An 18,278-nucleotide genomic window follows, 5' to 3' on the forward strand; every position below is an offset into this window, starting at 1 on the left:
CTGTTGGAACCGACTGGGGGAGGGCAGCCTTCTCTTTGGGACTGGCCTCCCTCCTGCAGACCTCCCTCTGTCCGCCCACCCGCTGACCGGCACCGGGCCTGGGCTAACCACCGGACTCCTGCTCTGGCTGGGTTGGGGGTGCGGGAAGGGCAGCGTCCAGGACCCCTTGCTTTCCTGACTGCAAGCCGCCTTAGGGATCAAAGGCGGAGCTGGGTTTGGGGGCCCCCGGGTGGCTGCGGGCGGGCGGGCGGGCGGAGCCGGCGGCGAGGTAGCCCCCGCCCCCTCGGCTCGCTGCGCTGAGAGCAGTGCATTGTGGGAAACTCCCAGTCCCCGCAGCCGCAGCCGCAGCCGCCGCCCGCCCGCCCGCCGCCGCCGCCGGCCCTGGTCCCGCGGAGAGCGCGCAGCGCCGAGGTGGGATCACCGGGAGCAGCAGCGTAAGGCACTGGGGTCTCTGGGGCCGGGGCGGCCCCGCGGGGCGGATCGCGGGCTCTCGGCTTGAAGGTCACTGGGGGCGCGTTGCGGGCCCCTGGCTCGCTCCAGCCCGGCGGCTCCTGGGAGGGGGAGGGGGGTGACGTCAGTGTGAGACAAAAATAACGGGGTGGGGGTGGGGGTGGGGAGGCAGACCACCTGCCCTTTGCAAACTTGGCGCCTAGCAGCTGGATGCCCATCCAGAACAGCAGGGGTGGCGGGCCGCTGGAGCTCCCTGGGAAGCGGGCCAGCAGCGGGGCTGCTCTCAGGACACCCCCATCATGCTGTGACCTACAGGTGACCTTCAGGTGTGGTTAGTGTGCCTGGCCTGGGTGGAAAACCTGGGCTGCTGCTTCCCAGTGGGCGCCCTCTCCCCGTGCAGGTGGGGGTGGAGGCGGGAGGAGGGGCTGGGGGGTTCTAATCCTCACGGAGGAGAGGCAGACGGCTGGTGTCCAGGTCTTTGGGGAGAGAGGACTCGGGCCCAGCCCCGTGTCCCCGGTACCCCCAACTCAAACACTGAGGGTCTGGGCCAGGCCTCTCCTACAGCCCCGAGCCCCGATGCTCTGCCCTGGCCCAGATTTGAGGGTGCTGGGACTGACTGACGTGGTCTGTCCACTCCAGGCTCACACCAGGAAACCGCCCCCCTTGCCCTAGAGGCAGGCACAGCCTCAGACTCGGGAAGGACTCCCTGCCCTTGAACTGGAGCGGGCGAAGCTGGCCTTGGGGTGGGTACCAGGGGCCGGGGAGGGGCGGATGCCTTCCAGGAGGCACAGGCCTGTCACTGCCTGTCTGACTGGCTTCTCCAGCCTCCTGGGGAGACACCTCAGGTGTGTTGCATCCCTGCTGTGGCAGCCTTGGGCCCACACCCACCCTGCTGGCACCAGAGAGCCCAGACTCTGGATTCCTGCCCTGCCCCCTCTCTACTTGGACCCAGTCTTCCTGAGACGGTATCCGGTTGGTTCTGCCCCAGGCGCACCCTAGCTGCCATGCCCTACTTTGACCACATACCCTCCTCGGGGCCGGGTGGGGTCTCACTTCCCCATCAAGGGCCTCCCTACCCTGGCGTCAGATGGAAACAGCACGTGTATGGGCAGGACCATTTTGCAAAGGAGGAAACTGAGGTCTCTGGTTGGTCTCCTCCGGCACCCCCAGCCTGTTCAGGGCCCAGAGGCTCTGCCTGTGTGGTTGGAGGGGCTTCTCAGGGAGTGGTCGGGGGGAGATGGAGAGCAAGCATCCAGAGCTGGGGGTTGGTCCGGAGAACTGGACAGGGTCTCTATGGGGGCAAGGTCGTAGGGGCTGAACAGGAGGGCTTAGTCTCTGGCCACAGCCTCATTGTGTCTCTCTCCAGGCCTAGATAATGCCCAGGAGTGAGCTGTCCTGAGCCGCTGTGGTCCAGCTACCTGCCTGTTCACGCACACCCCACAAAGCCTGCCAGCACCACCCGCCATGGAGTCCAGAGGGAAGTCGACCAGCAGCCCCAAGCCCGACACCAAGGCTCCCCAGGCCGCTGCTGAGGCCAGAGCCCCGCCAGCTGTGGATGGCAAAGCTCCCTCGGCTAAACCTGGGAAGAAGGAGGCTCAGGCAGAGAAGCAGGAGCCTCCAGCGGCCCCCACACCACCGACTGCCAAGAAGACCCCTGCCAAGGCAGACCCTACGCTTCTCAATAACCACAGCAACCTGAAGCCGGCCCCTGCAGCCCCCAGCAGCCCCGATGCAACCCCCGAGCCCAAGGGCCCCGGGGACGGCGCTGAGGAGGACGAAGCCCCCAGCGGGGGCTCAGGGGGCCGAGGCCCTTGCCCCTTTGAGAACTTGACCCCGCTCCTGGTGGCTGGGGGTGTGGCTGTGGCAGCCGCAGCCCTAATTCTTGGTGTGGCCTTCCTGGCCCGGAAAAAATGATGGCTGGTGCCCAGGTGGGGGCCCAGCCACTTCCTGTACAGACCTCAGGAATGTAGTGCATGCCGAGCTCACACACAGCTATGTATACATACGTACATACATGATATACATATATATACGCGTTTACCCCCACATACACACAGAGGGAGAGAGCTGGACAGGCGAGCAATGGAAACCAGGCCCCCTCACTGGCCCCCCAGCACTTTCCCTTCCCAATCTCTGGGGCAGAAGGAGCCCAGGCTCCAGAGTTTACTGAGGAGCACAAGACAGAGCTCCAGCTTGGGGCAGGGGTCTTGGCCGGGGGCAGTGGAAAGAGTGGACTGTGAGTGTGGCCCACCGCCTCTGGGCAGGTGCGTCCACAGCGGACCCACTCATGTGCGCCAGCTTGTGCCGAGAGGCCCCAGGGCCGGGTAGGGGTCTGGGACGGGCTCTGGCAAGGGCCCAGCCCGTGTGGACACATTAAAGGGTACGGCTGTTTCACTCTCCCCATTTCCGCTCTTTGTTTGTAGCTGGGCAAGGTTGGGGGAGGTCCATCTGGGCGGAGCCGGTGCAGTGGGGCCCCATTTCTGCCCTTTGTAGCTGGGCAGGGTTGGGGGGGGGTGTTCCACCTGGGCAGGGCCGGAGCAGTGGGGCCGCCCTGAGTCAAACAGTCACGGGACAGACCTTCTATGCCACCCCTGCCCATCACCTGAACCCTGGCTGGGTGGACACACAGCCCAAAGGCCGGTCTGGGGAGGGGGGCTCCCATACTTCACCCGGCTTGTGCTCCAGGGGAGCCCCCGAGGCTGGGACCGCCTCACTTCCTGCCCTGAGCCTCCTCCTTGTCCTGGGGCCAGCTGGGAGCCTGGCGGGGAGGACGGGGATGGGGGCGCACGGAGGGGTTCCTCCCGCCTCTCCCAGCACCCTTTGATTCTAACAAGCGTATACATGCAATAACACAGGTAGAATAGAGCTGCTTGGTGGGTGACCAGCACCCACGTCCATCGCCCCTCTGTGCCTGCAGGGACACTGCTCTGCAGCCCCTCCTTAGCACATCTGGTCCCAGCTTGGCCCCTGGCATGGGGACAGTGGGCAGGCTCTGGAGGGTGGCCCTGGGCACTGTGGGAGCCCGACGTGTCCTTGCCCGGCCAGCCAACCACAGGAACCCCGGGCCTGAGTGGAGGCCAAGTCTGAAATAAACTGTATTGTTCAATGGCTGGGCTGGTGTCCTCACCTACATGGGGCCGGGGGAAGGCTTCCCATCGGGGGTGGGGGGTGGTCGCATCCACACTAGCAGACTTTCCAGGGAGGTATGGGGAGCTTCAGGTGGCCCTCACCGGCCCCTCCTGCCACCCCTATGCCCTGCCCCACCTCAGGCACCCACAGCCAGGCCTTGCTGCCCACCCTGACCCTAGATGGGCTCCTGCCCGCAGGCCTGGGCTGCCAGCCACGGTGCACAGGGCAGGGCTGGGACTGGAGCAGCGAGGACACGGGATGCGGCAGGGGGACCTTGCTCCCCAGGCTGACCCTCTGGCCAGCGGGGCCGTGGGGGGTGCTTTCTCCGCCACTCTCTGCAGTGAGCTCCCGGTCTGTGGGGGGCACAGGGGACACCGTGGAGGTGGGCTTTCCCCTTCTTACCGCCCCGCTGCCCACAGCTCCCTGAGCCCACTCTGGCCAGACGTCCCACTGGACTGACCCCGGCTGTGGGCAAGACTGCAGGCGCGTGGGCTGAGGGAGCTAGGTGCCACGGGCCCCAGAAGTGCTCCCGGGGTCTGCCACCTTGGGCCCCTCCTGCCCCCAGCCTCGTGGAGCTGGTATGCCCGCCCTCCCAGGGTGCGCACCCCATCTAGGTGTCTGCTCCTCAGGCCCAGACAGGCCCGGAAAGCTTCCTCGGAGTGAAAACATCCAAAACAGACCTGACGGCCTCGCCTGGACACGCCCCCTCCAGGTCCAGGAACCTCCTTCTGACCTGGCTGCTCCGGCTACCCGGCCACATGGGGGCGCCTGCGGGGTGGACACTGCCCAGAGGTCCGGCCTCCAGCCCAGCGGCCCGAGGGCGCCGTCTGCCCTCCGGCCACTCGGGGACACCCGCCACCCGTCTGCCGTCCATTCCCCGCTCCCATTTTCTCCACTCTGTGGCTTGCTCCTTAAAAACAGACAAACCCCTCTGATATTTTAGAGGATTTTTGCAACGAGCAGAGGCGACCGTGAGGACGAGTCCGGAGTCCAGAGCTTGGCCTTTGTCACGGATATCCCCCCGAGGCTGCCCATCGGATTCACCGGTTCACAGCACACTCAGGTGGTTTCCAAACGTTTGCAACTTCAGACACAGAGATGAAAATCCTTGTAACTCCCCTTGTCCCATGTGTCCCTGGGGTGGGACGTGTGTGTGATTCAAGCACACCTTTCTTTTGTTTTGTGGCAAAATACACGTAACATAAAATGTACCATCTCTTTCCTTTAAGTGTTTACCTTGAGAGAGCGCGACAGCAGGAGAAGGGGCAGAGACAGAGGGAGAGAGAGAATCCCAGGCAGGCTCTGCACTGTCAGGGCAGAGCCCGACGCAGGGGCTCAAACCCATGCACCGTGAGATCATGACCTGAGCTGAAACCAAGAGTCATCGTTTCACCGACTGAGCCACCCAGGTGCCCCTAAAAAGTACCCTCTTCACCGACTCTAAGCGCGCAGCCCAGGGGCACTGAGCACGTTCACGCTGTTGTGCGGCCGTCCCTGCCCTCCATCTCCAGAACTTTCCATCTTCCCAAACGGAAACTCTGTCCCCGTGAAACACGAACCCGCGGCCCCTCCCCCAGCCCCGGCGCCCACCGTCCGCTCTCCGTCTCCGGGAATCTGGAGACTCCAGGGGCCTCGTGTGAGGGGATCACACGTGAGCATCACGTCCCCCCAGGTCCATCCATGTGGCGGCAGGTGGCAGAGCCTCCGTCCTCGTCAGGGCCGAGCGGCAGTCCTGGGTGCCGACGGACCGCGTCCAGCCATTCGCCGTCGGTGGACGCGGCGTCGCTTCCACCTTCTCGCTGCTGAGTTAACGGTGCTCTGAACGCGGCTGCGCACAGACCTCTGCAAGGCCCCGCAGCCTCTTGTCTTGGATGCGAGGCGGCAGCGGGACCGCTGGGTCGCGGGGGGTGCGTCTTGAACCCTGCCGCTCCGCCTGGTGCCTGGGGGCCGGCCGTGACAGCACTGCTCCCCTCTCCACCGCGACCGGGGGTGGGGTGAAACACTCCAGCCCAAATGAGGCAAACTGCCCTCTTCTGGTGGTTTCTATTGGCACTGATCTGACGTACTCCTCTTCACAAAGTTCTTGGCCAGTTGGGTCTCCCCTTCTGTGGTTTTTCCTGTTGGTGCCGTTTGCCCGTTTTTCTGGTACACGGAACGCCTTCCTCTCATCTGCCTGGGGGACTTCTGTAGGTGTGTTGCGTACGAAGCCTGTGCCACACTGCAAACGTCTTTACTCGGCGGCCGGCTTACCTCTGGCTGGGTCTCCTGAGTGCAGAGCTTCTGAAGCCTGAGTCGATCACTCGTAACCACTGTTCCCTTCAGCGCATATGCTCGCGATCTCGGTTAGGAGGAAGGACACTTGCTTATCGCCCGCTAATATTCTCAGCATTTGCTGGTGTTTAGTAAATGCCATTTCTCGGGGCGCCTGGGTGGCTCAGCCAGCGAGGGTATGACTTTGGCTCAGGTCATGGTCTCACGGTCCGTGGGTTCGAGCCCCGTGTCCGGCTCTGTGCTGACAGCTCAGAGCCTGGATCCTGCTTTGGATTCTGTGTCTCCCCCTCTCTCAGATATGAATAAATGTTTTAAAAAGTGGCATCTTTTAATCTGTCTGGGCCTCGGGTTTTGTGTGTGGAGTCAGCCGGAAATCTAGTTACTTCTTTTCCATCAGCAGATCCGACGGAGCACAGGGTGGTCCCTGTCACGTCAATGACACCACCTCTGGCTGTCACTGGTCAGCACAGTCAAGGCCTGTTCTGAGCCTGGCTCAGCCAATGCCTGCCTGCTACCTGTTGGTGTAGCTTTGTGACATCACTTGGTAATAATCTCCTGTTTCTTTATTTCTGATTTCCCCACATGCTCTGTTACTGGAGTCGCTTCCCTGGGAATGTTAGAATAAGTTAGCCGAGGTCCGGCGGGCCCCATGTGGGGTTCTGATGCTCAGTTTCTGTCTTGTTGCGTCCGCAAACTCAGCAATGTAGGGACCTTTCCAAAATGAGGCAAACTCTGCGGGATAATCAGGGCTGGCTGAAATTATTGTTACTACAGAACTACTTTTAAGGTCTAAAAAAAGTACCGTGTATGAAAAAGTACACACAGGGGCGCCTGGGTGGCTCAGGCGCTTGAACGTCTGACTTCCGCTCAGGTCATGATCCCGTGGTTCGTGAGTTTGAGGCCCGAGTCGGGCTCTGTGCTGACGGCATGGAGCCTGCTTCAGCTCACCTGTGCCCCTCTCTGCTTCTCCCCCACTCATGCTCTCTCTCACAAATATTTTAAATATATATATTCATAAAAAAAAAAAAAAAGTACATACAACAGGGGCGGCCGGCTGGCTCAGTCAGTAAAGCATGAGACTCTTGATCTAGGGGTTGTGAGTTTGAGCCCCACATTGGGTTGTAGAGACCACTTAAAAAATAAAAACTTTAAAAATGTACATGCTCTAAATCTAAATCACACTTACAAGGACATCAGAAAAACTCAGGTGCGAGCATCGTCTCCTGGACAGAGACGTCCACTGGCTGGATGCTGCCAGATGGGGACCCTGCCCCCCTCCCCGCGCCACAGGGGCTCCCTGGAGACCTAGAGTCTCAGCCCCTGTTTGCTGAGCCTTTTGTGCCGCAGCTAAGGTCTCCCTACGGCCATGCCATGTGGTGTCACGTGTGGGCTTCGCAGGGCACGTGTGAGCAGGTTGTGAGGACACAGGCGACGTGTGTGTGTGTCCGCTTTGTTTTCCCCTCTAGCACCCCTTCCTCCCCCAAGACCGTGAAACTCCTCTTTGGGGAACTCCCATCCTGGCTGGTGTTCTTGGTGTGACCAGGGGGTAGAGCTGGTCACTGTCTCAGGACCCTGCCCTCCCCAGATATAGGCAAGGGGCCAAGTGCAGTCCTGTAGATCCTCTCTTCCTTGGTTGGGGCAGACTGACCAGGCACGGTGGCAATCTCACTGCCCCCGTCACCGGGGTCAGTCCTCCCTGACTTCTGGGGCTTGGTCTTCGGGGCCTGCCCTGGCCCAGCGGCCCCTGACCTCACACTTGGTCCCAGGGCCACACTGGCAGAGGCTCCTGGGTCCCAGTGTGCCTGCACATTTCTGTCTGGTGTTTTGGCCAAGGCAGGGCTGGCGAGGGCTGTCAGGATTGCCTCGCAGGGTGAGGGGCTGTGCCGCCTGCCTGGTGGCCGCAGCACAGCGGGGGACTGTTGCCAGGAGAGCAGCTTCCCCTCGGGCTGCTGCAGAGAACACTCGGGTGATGTCCCTGGGACCCATCTGGGAACAAAGGATGAGTGTAAGCCAGCAGCTGCCTCCCCCCAGCTCGGTGGTGTTTGAGGGGAACCCCATTCAGACTCTCCTCTGGGTCCTCCCATCCACCTGCTGATCCCTGTCCTAATGTCCTGGGCAGGACACGCAGCCTGCCTGTCACATCACCTCACTCCAGGCCACCAAACTGCCCACTTGTCTGACATCTTCCAGCCACACCCTGCCAGCCCGGGGGCGGGTGGGGAACCAGCTACTCCCACCCTGTCAACAGCACCACCGAGCTCTACCCTAGGTGAAGGGATCCTGTGCTCCCAGCCCACTGCCCTGGCCTCAGCAGCCCCCCATGCCCTAGGGGTTGCCATTTGCCACGCCCTGCTGTCTGGTTCAGGGCCTACAGGACTCACAAGTGCCTGGGGTCTAAGTCTCCAGACCCCACCCGGCCCAGCCTCAGCCAAAGAAAAACCAGGAGCTGAGGGGTCCAAGCCCAGCTGGGAAGAGGGGTGCATCTGGGGCCAGAGACATGAGTCACCTGGCAGGTGGCCTGGCCGGCAGGGCTGCCCATGACACACCGGCCCTGAGAGAGAGGCCAGTCCCAAGTCTCCTGAGGTCCGCCCAGTGGTTGGGCTGAGCTAATGGGGGTGGGGGGCGAGGGGGGCTTGTAAGTTTGGAGGGTGTTCTCAGGAGGGGAGTGCTGGGCAAACAGTGCATCTGGTGCCCATGGGCTTTGAGGGACAGTTAGGAGTCTGACAAGACAAGGAGGAACTCTAGCATTTCAAAGGGAGGCCTAGCCGGTGCAAAGGCACCCGGGACAAGGCTCAGACATGCTCTGAGAATGAGGAAGTTGCTAAGGAAGGAAGGAGGGGAGACTGGGGGTCCTGAGGCATCGGTCAGCCCGCCTGCTGGAAGGTCCTCCAGGAATGGCTCCTCACGCACCCACCCTTCCTCCATCTGGGGCAATTTCCATGGACAAGAACGAAACGACAAAACCTTTTCCTGGCGCGTGACGACAGGTCATGTGATCCCTGCACCTTGTGTTTCAGGATCCCTGAACAAAAAGCAAAACCCCGGGTTCAAGAGCATCCCTACACCTCCAGCAGAGCCTCTGTGCTCAGTCCCCAAGCACCCCTCCAGCCTCACCTGCCCCACCTGAGCAGTCACTATTGGAGGACGAGGTTCCCAAAGAGCTTGTAGACGATGCCCCAGAACTCCACGCCCATGAGCCCCATACCCCGAGACCTTATGTGTGACTCTGGGCAAAGGCCTAGGGAAGAGGCTCAGCAGGATGGAAATGGGAGGTGCCCCCTCCACGGGGCCTTAGAGGGGGAGGCCCTTCCTCTTGGGCCTGGATCTTTCCCAGGAGACAGTCATCCAGATGTGGGCCACTGGCTGCAGACCCGTCTGGTCCGCCGAGGCCCTCCTGTGCTCCACCCCTGGGAGGAAGGGTTACCTGCCAGTCTTTCCCTCTGCAGCAGCCCCAATCACACCCAAAGCAGGACCTGAGTAGCACCCTCTCCTCGCCTGCTGGAGGTGAGGGGGTCTAAGGGGCAGGGGGGCTGACCCACTGGAATGGGAACCCACTCAGGAAGTAGGCAGATGAGCCAGCACAGCTGGGTGTGTGCAGAGGGCAAGAGACCATAAGCCCACCTGGGGGGCACCCCCACCTTGGGCTCACCCCAGTCACCATGACGGGGCCTCAGGTGTCATCCTGTCCAGGTCCTTACTGTCCACAGGGACACACACCGAGTGGCAGGCTGCTGCCAGACCCGGAATGAGGCTCCTGGTTGGCAAGGCCCCATATCAGCACACCTGTCCCTGTGCAGGCTGCCCACCTCAACTCCACATGCCACAGGGGACCCAGACCCTTACAGGTGCCTGCGCTGGGAGCCGCTGAGGGGCCCAAGCACGCCGCCCTGGACTGGGGTCAGGGTCATGCACACGTGCGAGAGCAAGAGCGCACATACAGGGGACGTGGACTAGGTGTGCTCCGCCTGCTGGGGTGGGTGGGTCCAGCCGGCAGGCATCGTGCAAGGGCCTGGGTGTGCAGCGGGGCGCACGCTGGTGCACACACATGCATACAACAGCCTTGCTGCACGGTGTCACAGCCAGGCTTCCTTTTCCATCCTCTTAGCGACGGAGACGACCAAAGTGGCTTAATGAGTCTGTGATGCAGGAGGAGGTAGGTGCTAGGGCTGCCCTGGGGTGGTGGTGGGGGGTGGGGGGGACAGTGCCAGCAGGAGGATCCCGTGGTCCCTGCTGCAGCCTGGCATCTCCAGCCCCTGGGTCCCACGAATGTGCATGGCGGGGAAGCTCTTCATGTGGCTAGGCCTAGCTTGTGGTCTGACCTTAGTCCTGTTGGTTTCCATCCAAAGTCCCTCACCCACCCAACACGGCTCCTGTCCCCTGTCCCCTGTCCCGAGGCCCTGCCAGCGCCAGGAGGCCCTAGCTCCTGCTTCACTCTGGAGGGAGGGTCCTGCAGGGGTTGAGGTCCTGACTGTGTCGCTGCTAGTCAGGACTCCTGGGAGTGTGGGGCTTAGCCGGGCAGAGGACAGAGCCAGGGGCGGTGGAGGAGGGGTGCCCAGGAGATGCACCTTGGCCTAGACTCACCCACTCTGGCATTTCTTACCCATGACCAAGGTTTCCCTACTCAGGGCAGAGGCTGGCAGGACCTTGGGGGAACCCTGCTGCCCGCCCCTCCACCCTGGAAGCAGGGGGTCCTGGAGGTGGCCTGTGGGGCCAAAGGGTGAAGCTGCTTCTCTTAACTACCAGCTTGCGCCCAAGCCTTTCCCTGCTCTCCAGCCCAGGCCTTACAGAACACCCAGGAATCTGCTGATGGCCCATCCGACTGCCTCCTAGACAATCTATGGAAACACTGCTCCAAATGCAGCTTGGCCAAACAACATCCTAGATTTCCTTACCAAACTCAGCACCCTGAAGCATCTCAGGAAGTGATACCCACATTCCTCCAGGGACTCATTGAGCCCCAGTGACCCTGGATACCTCTGTCTCCCCACAACCATCCTGGTGAGGCAGAACCCATCCATCCTGCCCCTGCTTCCGTGGACACCTGCACACCCCTCCCTGGCCTCCAGACTCCCACCCTGCCCTCACCAGGCCCACCCTCCGTGCCCCAGGTGAGTGGTTCATCCAGCTCCTCAGATGTGCCCCCCTATTACTCATCTGAGTTCCCACCCCAGCCCCCACCCCCTCTCCCCGTTAGCCTGCCCACTCCACTGCTCTTCTCACTAACAAACGAATGTCACCTTCTATGAATCCATATCCCAGCCCTCACTCCCAAGACATGAGCCCCACTGGGCAGGGCGCTTTGCCCCTGGCATTCCACGTTATGTCTTCAGTCTCAGTGATCAAATATTAAATGTCCAAATCCACGAGGCAGCAGCGACCATCATCCACGGGAAGGGACCCTGGTCCGCTGGGGGGGGGGGGGGGGGAGGGGGACCTTCGCCTACAGGGAGGGACCTCCATCAACGAGGAGAGACCTTGATGTGCAGGGAGGGGTCTTCGTCCACAGGGAGGGACCCACGTCCACGGAGCGCAGACCTCCGTCCACAGGCAGGGGTCTTCTCTCCCGGTTCACGCTCCTGCCCCAAGGGACGAGGGAGGCACCGTGCTCCTGACTGTGTCCAGGGGCCGGGCCAGGGGTGTGCTCAGGGCCGCTGAGGCGTTCCGCCGGGAAGTCAGCCCGCGCTCTGGGGCCGAGGTCTGAGCCCCCGGACGCCCTCCGCCCCGCTCACGGAGCTGGAGGGGGCTCGGGCCTAGGGCGCAGTCGCACGGGGCGGACTCCGCCCCTGACGCGCGCTGGGGGGCGGGGCCGGGAGGGAGGAGGCACGGCGCGTGAGCCTGGCGCCGCATTGGCCCCGCAGCGAAGCGCCGCGACACGTGACCGGCGATCCCGGACCGCGCGCGCACACGCACGTACACTTCACGCACGCGCAGGCCGCACCGCCCCCGGCCGAACCCATGGCGTCCGAGCGGCTGCAGAGCCGGCCCGCCTGCCTGCTGGTGGCCAGCGGCGCCGCCGAGGGTGAGGCTCGCGAGGGCGGGCGGGCGCCCAGCGGCGCCGGCGGGGAGGCAGGTGGAAGCCCCGCCGTGGAGAGGGAGCGTCTCCAGTGTCCCGGGCGCGGGGGCGCTGGCTGACCGCAGGGGGGCCCCGCGCCCCGGCGTTTCTGTGGGAAGAGAGCGGGTCCCGGGCTGGCGCCCGCAGGTGCCGCCTCGGGGGCGGGCAGGCCTCAGTGTGGGGAGGGGCGGGGGGTTTCTGAGGGGCCGGGTGGGGAGGCGGCAGGCCCGGGGGCCGGGGCCTTCCGGAGCAGGTGGGTCATGAGCCTGTGCCCACCTGTCTGCTGGCTGGCCCTGCGCACACCCAGGAGGGTGAGGGGTTGGAGAAGTTTGGTTCTGGGGGCCGGAAATGTGCGGGGGCAGAGAACCCTCAGACCCGCCAGGTGGTGAAGGCACCAGGAGGGGCCGGCGTGGGGCTCGAGCAGGACAGCGGGGCTGGTGGGTCTGCGATTCCGTGCAGATTCTCGCTCAGGGCCAGCAGGGAAGGAACGAACCGACGGGCGGGGAGGCAGCTGACTGTACCGAGCATCTGTGCTTCCTTTGTCGGAGGGAAGTGATGAGCCCTTGGTCACGTGGTGGGGGAGGTGGCGACCCAGGGTTGGGACCTGGGGTCTGGCTCTGGAGCCTGGTCTCCTTGTATTCTAGAGGCGCAAGAGGGTGAGGGAGAGGATTGCAGGTCGTGGAGTCACTGTGTGCTGAGCCCCAGGGGCCCTGAGCGCTGTGCCCACACTGAGGGTGGGAGGAGCCACGGGGAACGGGGTCGGTCCTGGAGTGGCAGGTTGGGGGGTACAACCAAAGGTGGCTGGTTGGAGTGGATGAGGGTGAGGAGGCGTTGGGCCAGCTTGGCTGTGCGGTGCGGAAGGGATGTTGAGGACGTGGGGTGGGGGCACAGCTCTGACCAGGCCACGAGGCACTGTAGGCAGGATGAGGGTTCCCGCCAGAGTCCCTTGAGGAGGCCCTGGGGTGAAGCAGTGTTCAAGGAACTGAGAGCACAATCAGGCAAAGTCTGGGGGATGATTTGTGGGTACTGTCTTTGCTCAGCGCGTGCACTCTGCTCGATACGTATTAGTACAAAAGGACGAATAACGATAGAGAAGAGGTTTAGGGGTGGGGTCGGGGATTGGGGTAAACATGGAAGGGTGCACACCAATCCTGTTTAGAAGCAGATAGCTCCAGCCCCAGCAACCAGGAATCTTGTGGGCCAGACGTGGACAGAAGAGGGCTGTGAGCAGCACTGGGGATGGGGGCAGGGTCCGGGAGCCTGGTGAGCAGAGGCCAAGTGTCCTTCAGTGAGGGCGAGGCCTGCCCGAGGGGAGTGAAGAGGGTCCCGCTGACCTTTGCCCACCCCCCAGGACATAGGGCTTGCTCAGTGTTGCCTCTCCCTGGCTGAATGTAGGGGGAGTGGGGGGTGGGCTCAGTCGATGCCCTTGGGTTTGCACTTGGGTTTGCCTTCTGGAAAGGCCTTTAGTAGTCAGGCCAGGGAGACAGCCTGTCCTTTGGGGGCGGGGCCTGTGGGCTGGGGCTGTGAGAGGGGGTCCTCCATTGGGGTGGGGGACCAGGAGAAGACTCCAGGCTGGAGCTGGGAGTGTGTGCCCTGCTGCCCCTCGTGCTGCCCCCAGAGCCTCGTGGCCTTTTGAGAGCCGTGTTCACCTTGCAGGTGTGTCCGCCCAGTCCTTCCTGCACTGCTTCACGTTGGCTGGCGCCGCCTTCAACATGCAGGTGGCCACCCCTGGGGTGAGTCCAGCCAGACGCACGGACGGGCTCCTACCTTTTTGGGGGTGAGGCCGGGGGAGTGCTGTTTGTCTCAGGGAGGAGCAGGGAGCCTCAGGTGGACGTGACCCCGAGAGGTGGCCGGGCTGAGGACTTGGACCTTGGTGGCATCATCAAGCTCTGGCCCCACTGTGGTGCGGGAGACCTTTTGTCGTAGGTCAGCGCCTGCACGCGTGCGCGAGGGTGGTATGGACCTTCACCAGTTCTCCAGTTTTCTCTGGCGTGGGCTTTAGGGGTCACAGCAATGCCTCGAGTGTCTGTCACTTGGCATGTTTCCGTTGTCGTCCCCAGTGGGACAGTTGCTGCCACCTTATAGGTGGGAGACGAGGGCCAGCAAGAGGTGGCTGGGGGGGTGCGGCGAGGAGGGGTGAGGGGCTGGGCTGTCGGCGCCTTTGTCCCTGAGCTCTCGTCAGCCTCTGAAGTCCCTGTGAACCGACAGTGGGGTGTCTGCCTCTCGGTGCTCCTGCAGGGGAGGACCATAGACTTCGTGGACGTTAACGACAGCAACGCCCGCTGGGTGCAGGATTTCCGCCTCAAGGCCTACGCGAGTCCCGCCAAGCTGGAGTCCATTGATGGTGAGGGGCCCCGGGGGCCAGAACCTTGGGGGCTCGAGGTGTGGGATCCCGGGGGGGGTTCGTGGCCTCCAGAGTGCTCCCTTGCTTCTGTTTCTGATGCACTTGCCGCGGAGCGCCATGACCGAGCCGCCCGCGTCCTCGCTGTCTGTGACCGAACTGCCGTGGTCTCCCCCCAGGTGCCCGGTACCATGCCCTCCTGATTCCCAGCTGTCCCGGGGCCCTGGCCGACCTGGCCAGCAGTGGGTCCCTGGCCCGCATCCTCCAGCACTTCCGCTCAGAGAGCAGTAGGTGACCCCTGGGACTGGGGATGTGCGTGGGGCAGCACCAGCGGCCGGGAGAGGCCAGTGGGGATGGTTTGGGGGGGCAGACAGGGCAGATGCAGAGAGCCTCTGACTGACCACGAGGGTGCACGTGCTTGCACACACAGGTGCACACACACGTGGTGGGGCGCCCCTCCCTGTGCCCCCCACCATGTGCCCCTCGGTCGCTCCCCCTGTGTGTGACCTCTTCCTGGCCTCCGTGGGGGCTGGTGGCTGTTTCCCCCAACTCGCTCTGAGGCGGGTGGGCGACCTGCCGGCTTTGTTCGTCACGGGGTTCAGGGCTGGAGGCCAGCAGGGCGAGGAGAAAGGCTGTTCTGTGGAGATGTGGCACGCTGCCCAGACCTGACAGGGATGGGGACAGGATGCTCATTAGGGACCAACAGACAGAAACCCAGGGCTCCACACAGCAACCTTTGTCAGTGGGAACAGGGCCGCCTGTGTCCAGTGTGGTCTGGACAGAGAGTGGTCATTCCCGGCCGCCGCTGCCACCGTGGGAATGCGCTCCAGCTTCCCCACCTGCGATTTGGTCACTGGGCCCGTTGCGCCCCATAGGTGGAGGGAGCTCTGAGCTGGGAGGTGTGGGGAGAGGGGCAGGGGCCCCGGCGGGTGTCGGCCTCAGGCCCCGCCCCTGCTTCCAGAGCCCATCTGCGCTGTTGGTCACGGCGTCGCCGCCCTCTGCTGCGCCACCAATGAGGACCGGTCGTGGGTGTTCCAGGGCTACAGCGTCACGGGGGTGAGTGCGGTGCAAGGGAGGGTCCCAGGTCCCAAGCCGAAGAAGGCTTCAGAGGCCCGCATACGTGCTTGGAGGCACGGGGACTGTCCTCTGGCAAGGGTGACAGTCATGTGCCCAGCCCAGGATCATGGGTTTCCAGCCCCAGGCAGTGGTGCTGCTTGCTTGCCCCTCCTCACCCCTCCCCTGCTGCCCTCCTAGATGGCCCCAGGGCACAGGCACAGGCTCTGGACGAGGGGAGGGGAGCACAGGGTGGGGCTCTTAGTGTGTGTGTGTGTGTGTGTGTGTGTGTGTGTGTGTGTGTGTGTGTGTGGTGGGGGGGTGACTTTGGGATGCCGGGGAAGGAGCAGGGGTCAGGTCAAGACCTTGCTTTTGTCCTTGTCAAGTGCACGGCACCTTTCGTGTCCAGGAGTGAGGGAGAGGGCCTGGTCAGACAGGAGGCTGGAGGGAGGGTCCAGACCTCGAGGACTGCGGCCCGACCACTTGGGTCTGCATGGGACCGGCCTGGCCAGTGGTGTGGCCGAGGTTGGGAGGGGGGAGAGCCGCAGGGGCATCTCACTGTGTGCCCCCGTGGCCCTGGGGCGGCTGTACCCACCACCCTGTCCCTGGACTCTGCCCGTTGCTACCGAGGGTCTCAGCCCTGAGGCTGCTCGCCCAGCTCCTTCACTGGCTCATGCGCCCTGGGGCCGTGGAGGGGCGCCCCATGGTTTTGTTGTCTGAGCACCTGCGGCGGGAGGGCGGACCCCCTGGAGCAGCGGCGCACAGCCCCAGCCCCGGTGTCCCTGCTTGATTTGGACCTTCCTGACCCCGGGGTGGGAACCCCCTCCCCCCTCCCTCCGCAGCCCTCTGTGTACGAGCTCGTCAGGGCGCCTGGCTTTGCCCGCCTGCCCCTCATCGTGGAGGACTTCGTGAAGGACGCGGGCGCCAGCTTCAGTGGTGAGCTGGGTGGGGGCCGGGGGCCGCAGCTGCGGCTGAGCCCTGGGGGAGGCCCAGGCCAAGTCCTCCCCAGGCCCCTGCGAGGGGAGAGGGGGGCGAGCCTGGCGCGGGCACTGCCTGAGGCCACGCTCTTGGGGCCCCTGCAGCCAGCGAGCCTGACGCTGTGCACGTGGTGCTGGACCGCCACCTCGTCACGGGCCAGAACGCCAGCTCCACCGTCCCGGCTGTGCAGAATCTCCTCTTCCTGTGCGGCAGCCGGTGAGGGGCCGTGGGGCAGGGGGGGTGCGGGCTCCTGGCTCCTGGCAGGCCCTTTGCCGGAGCCTGACCCCTGACCTGACCTGTCCTGCAGGAAGTGACATGGCTTCCCACGGAGCCAGCCAGCCTGCCAGTGGACGCTGCCACCTCAGGCCTCCGGGGACCCTGCCTCCCTCTGCCACCGCCCCTGAGAGCGACTTTCCCGGCCCCTGCCTGACCCTGTGGGATTGTTGGGGGCCTCCGGGACTGAGCCCTGAGGGGCGTTTTCTTTGGAACAGAGGGAGAGCTGAGGGCGATAGGTGGTCTCTGAGAATTCCAAGTGAGCGTAATGCGCAGAGCGGGTCTGAGTCAGCCGTGGGGTCCTGGTGTGGGGTCTCGGCGCCCCCTGGTCTTCCTGGGCGCCGGGTCTCTCGCCCTTGCCTGTCCCCGTCTGCCCAGGCTGAGCCTCGCCAGGGCACCGGGATCCCATTTTGTGTGGTGACGGTGCCTAGGCTGCTGCCTCCACCGCTGTGGGTGTTGGGGGGCTGTGCTAGCTCCTGGCCCCCAGAACGCCCCCGGACCAGCGGGTGCTGAAGGAGCCGCCCTAATTGTAATCCTTGCCTGGTGTGTGGTTTCGGATTGTGATGGCGGCACTGCGCCAGGCCAGGGTGGACCTAGGGGCAGGTGTCACCATGCTCCTGAGGGAAACGTGCTTGTGTGTCTTCAGAGCGGTACTGCTGGCCCACGATGCTGCTGCCGGGCGGCCTCCAGGCTTGCAGCTGCACCTCTGCTTGTGAGTAGAAGTGACAGCGGCACAGGCCCTGCTGGGCGGGAGGCTGTGCGTGTGGTCGACCTGGGTCTGGGGCGGCGGTCGGTCCGCACCATCCAGGACCCCTCAGGCCTTTGCTGGGGAGGCCCCTTCCCGGTGCGTCCGGATCACCCTGTGGTCTCCTCGGGGTGCCTGGCTCAGGCTGCGGCCCACGGTGGGACCTCCAGGAGCCGCCCGGGCCTTCTTGTGGGTCCCACCTTCCGCCGGCCCTTCCCCGTCTGGGCCCAGCTCTGCACCCAGCCCCTTGAAACAAAGGAGGAGCAAGGAAGCAAGGCATCCCTGGGTCTCAGGCCGCTCCTTCCAGTGCCGCAGATCACTCTGAGATGCTCGCACGCCCCCTCCGCTTCGGGTGTTTGCTTGGGAGCACTGGACCAGGAGCTCCTGACACCGCTGTCGCCCTGCTCTGTGCCCACTGCGGGCTGGCCACCCGCACCCAGGGGCCTCGGTCCTACTCTGCCTGCACGGATCACCACAGGTTTCTTAAAGATCACGCCTCGTGGGTATCATCTGTACCATCTACAGAGAGCTAGTGATGGTTTTGCTTCTGAGTGTCAGATCAAGGTGCCGGTGGGCCCTGCCGAGCGCCCCACACAGCCGCTTCCTAGGCAGCCGCTGTGGCTCGGCCCTGGCTTTGCCAGGTCAGGGTGTGGGGCTGGGGGTGCCTCCAGGCTTCGAGAAATGCGGGCCCCCCCGGAAGGGGCAGGGTGTGGGTGTGGGCGGCCTGCTGCTCTGGGATGCCCCCACATGCCTAGGGCTTTAAAACAGACCCTGACGTCCGCCTGCGGGAAATGACCTACGGGAACAACGCGTAAGCGTCTGTAGCAGCATTAGTCACAATAACAAACGCAAAACAAATTGTAGTTTCCACGACCCGTGTGTTTTTTTTTAAGTTTATTTTGAGAGTGAGTGCGAATGGGGAAGGTGCAGAGAAAGAGGGAGACAGACTCTAAGCAGGTTCCATGCCATCAGCACAGCGCCTGGCA

The 18,278-nt window shown here is 63.7% G+C and overlaps 2 protein-coding genes across 7 annotated transcripts; both read left to right on the top strand.

The window, feature by feature from the left end:
- The first annotated feature begins 295 nt into the window (after positions 1–295).
- Positions 296–2,849, top strand: CEND1 (cell cycle exit and neuronal differentiation 1). 4 transcript variants are annotated; one of them, XM_058690102.1, is made up of 2 exons: positions 296–434; positions 1,817–2,849. In XM_058690102.1, the coding sequence occupies exon 2, from the start codon at positions 1,915–1,917 to the stop codon at positions 2,362–2,364; it is 450 nt and encodes a 149-aa protein (XP_058546085.1). In that variant the 5' UTR covers positions 296–434; positions 1,817–1,914; the 3' UTR covers positions 2,365–2,849. The 4 variants fall into 4 exon arrangements, with proteins under 4 accessions (XP_058546085.1, XP_058546086.1, XP_058546087.1 ...); XM_058690103.1 differs by having other exon boundaries at positions 305–411; XM_058690104.1 differs by lacking the exon at positions 296–434 and adding an exon at positions 684–776.
- Positions 2,850–11,724: 8,875 nt separating this feature from the next.
- GATD1 (glutamine amidotransferase class 1 domain containing 1) lies at positions 11,725–18,162 on the top strand. 3 transcript variants are annotated; one of them, XM_058690109.1, is made up of 8 exons: positions 11,725–11,869; positions 13,559–13,635; positions 14,141–14,246; positions 14,423–14,530; positions 15,205–15,299; positions 16,139–16,232; positions 16,379–16,490; positions 16,582–18,162. In XM_058690109.1, exons 1-8 carry the CDS (start codon positions 11,806–11,808, stop codon positions 16,586–16,588), a joined length of 663 nt encoding a protein of 220 aa, XP_058546092.1. In that variant the 5' UTR covers positions 11,725–11,805; the 3' UTR covers positions 16,589–18,162. The 3 variants fall into 3 exon arrangements, with proteins under 3 accessions (XP_058546092.1, XP_058546093.1, XP_058546094.1); XM_058690110.1 differs by lacking the exon at positions 16,582–18,162 and having other exon boundaries at positions 16,379–16,494; XM_058690111.1 differs by lacking the exons at positions 16,379–16,490; positions 16,582–18,162 and adding an exon at positions 15,713–15,725 and having other exon boundaries at positions 16,111–16,208.
- Positions 18,163–18,278: the final 116 nt, after the last annotated feature.

Source organism: Neofelis nebulosa, chromosome 10, assembly GCF_028018385.1.
Source record: "Neofelis nebulosa isolate mNeoNeb1 chromosome 10, mNeoNeb1.pri, whole genome shotgun sequence".
Taxonomy (NCBI): domain Eukaryota; kingdom Metazoa; phylum Chordata; class Mammalia; order Carnivora; family Felidae; genus Neofelis; species Neofelis nebulosa.

Coding starts and splice junctions, on each gene's coding strand:
- CEND1 (XM_058690102.1), top strand. CDS start 1,915: ATGGAGTCCAGAGGGAAGTCGACCAGCAGCCCCAAGCCCGACACCAAG.
- GATD1 (XM_058690109.1), top strand. CDS start 11,806: ATGGCGTCCGAGCGGCTGCAGAGCCGGCCCGCCTGCCTGCTGGTGGCC. Junction 13,636..14,140: donor TGCAGGTGGCCACCCCTGGG/GTGAGTCCAGCC, acceptor GTGCTCCTGCAG/GGGAGGACCATAGACTTCGT. Junction 16,233..16,378: donor CGCGGGCGCCAGCTTCAGTG/GTGAGCTGGGTG, acceptor GGGCCCCTGCAG/CCAGCGAGCCTGACGCTGTG.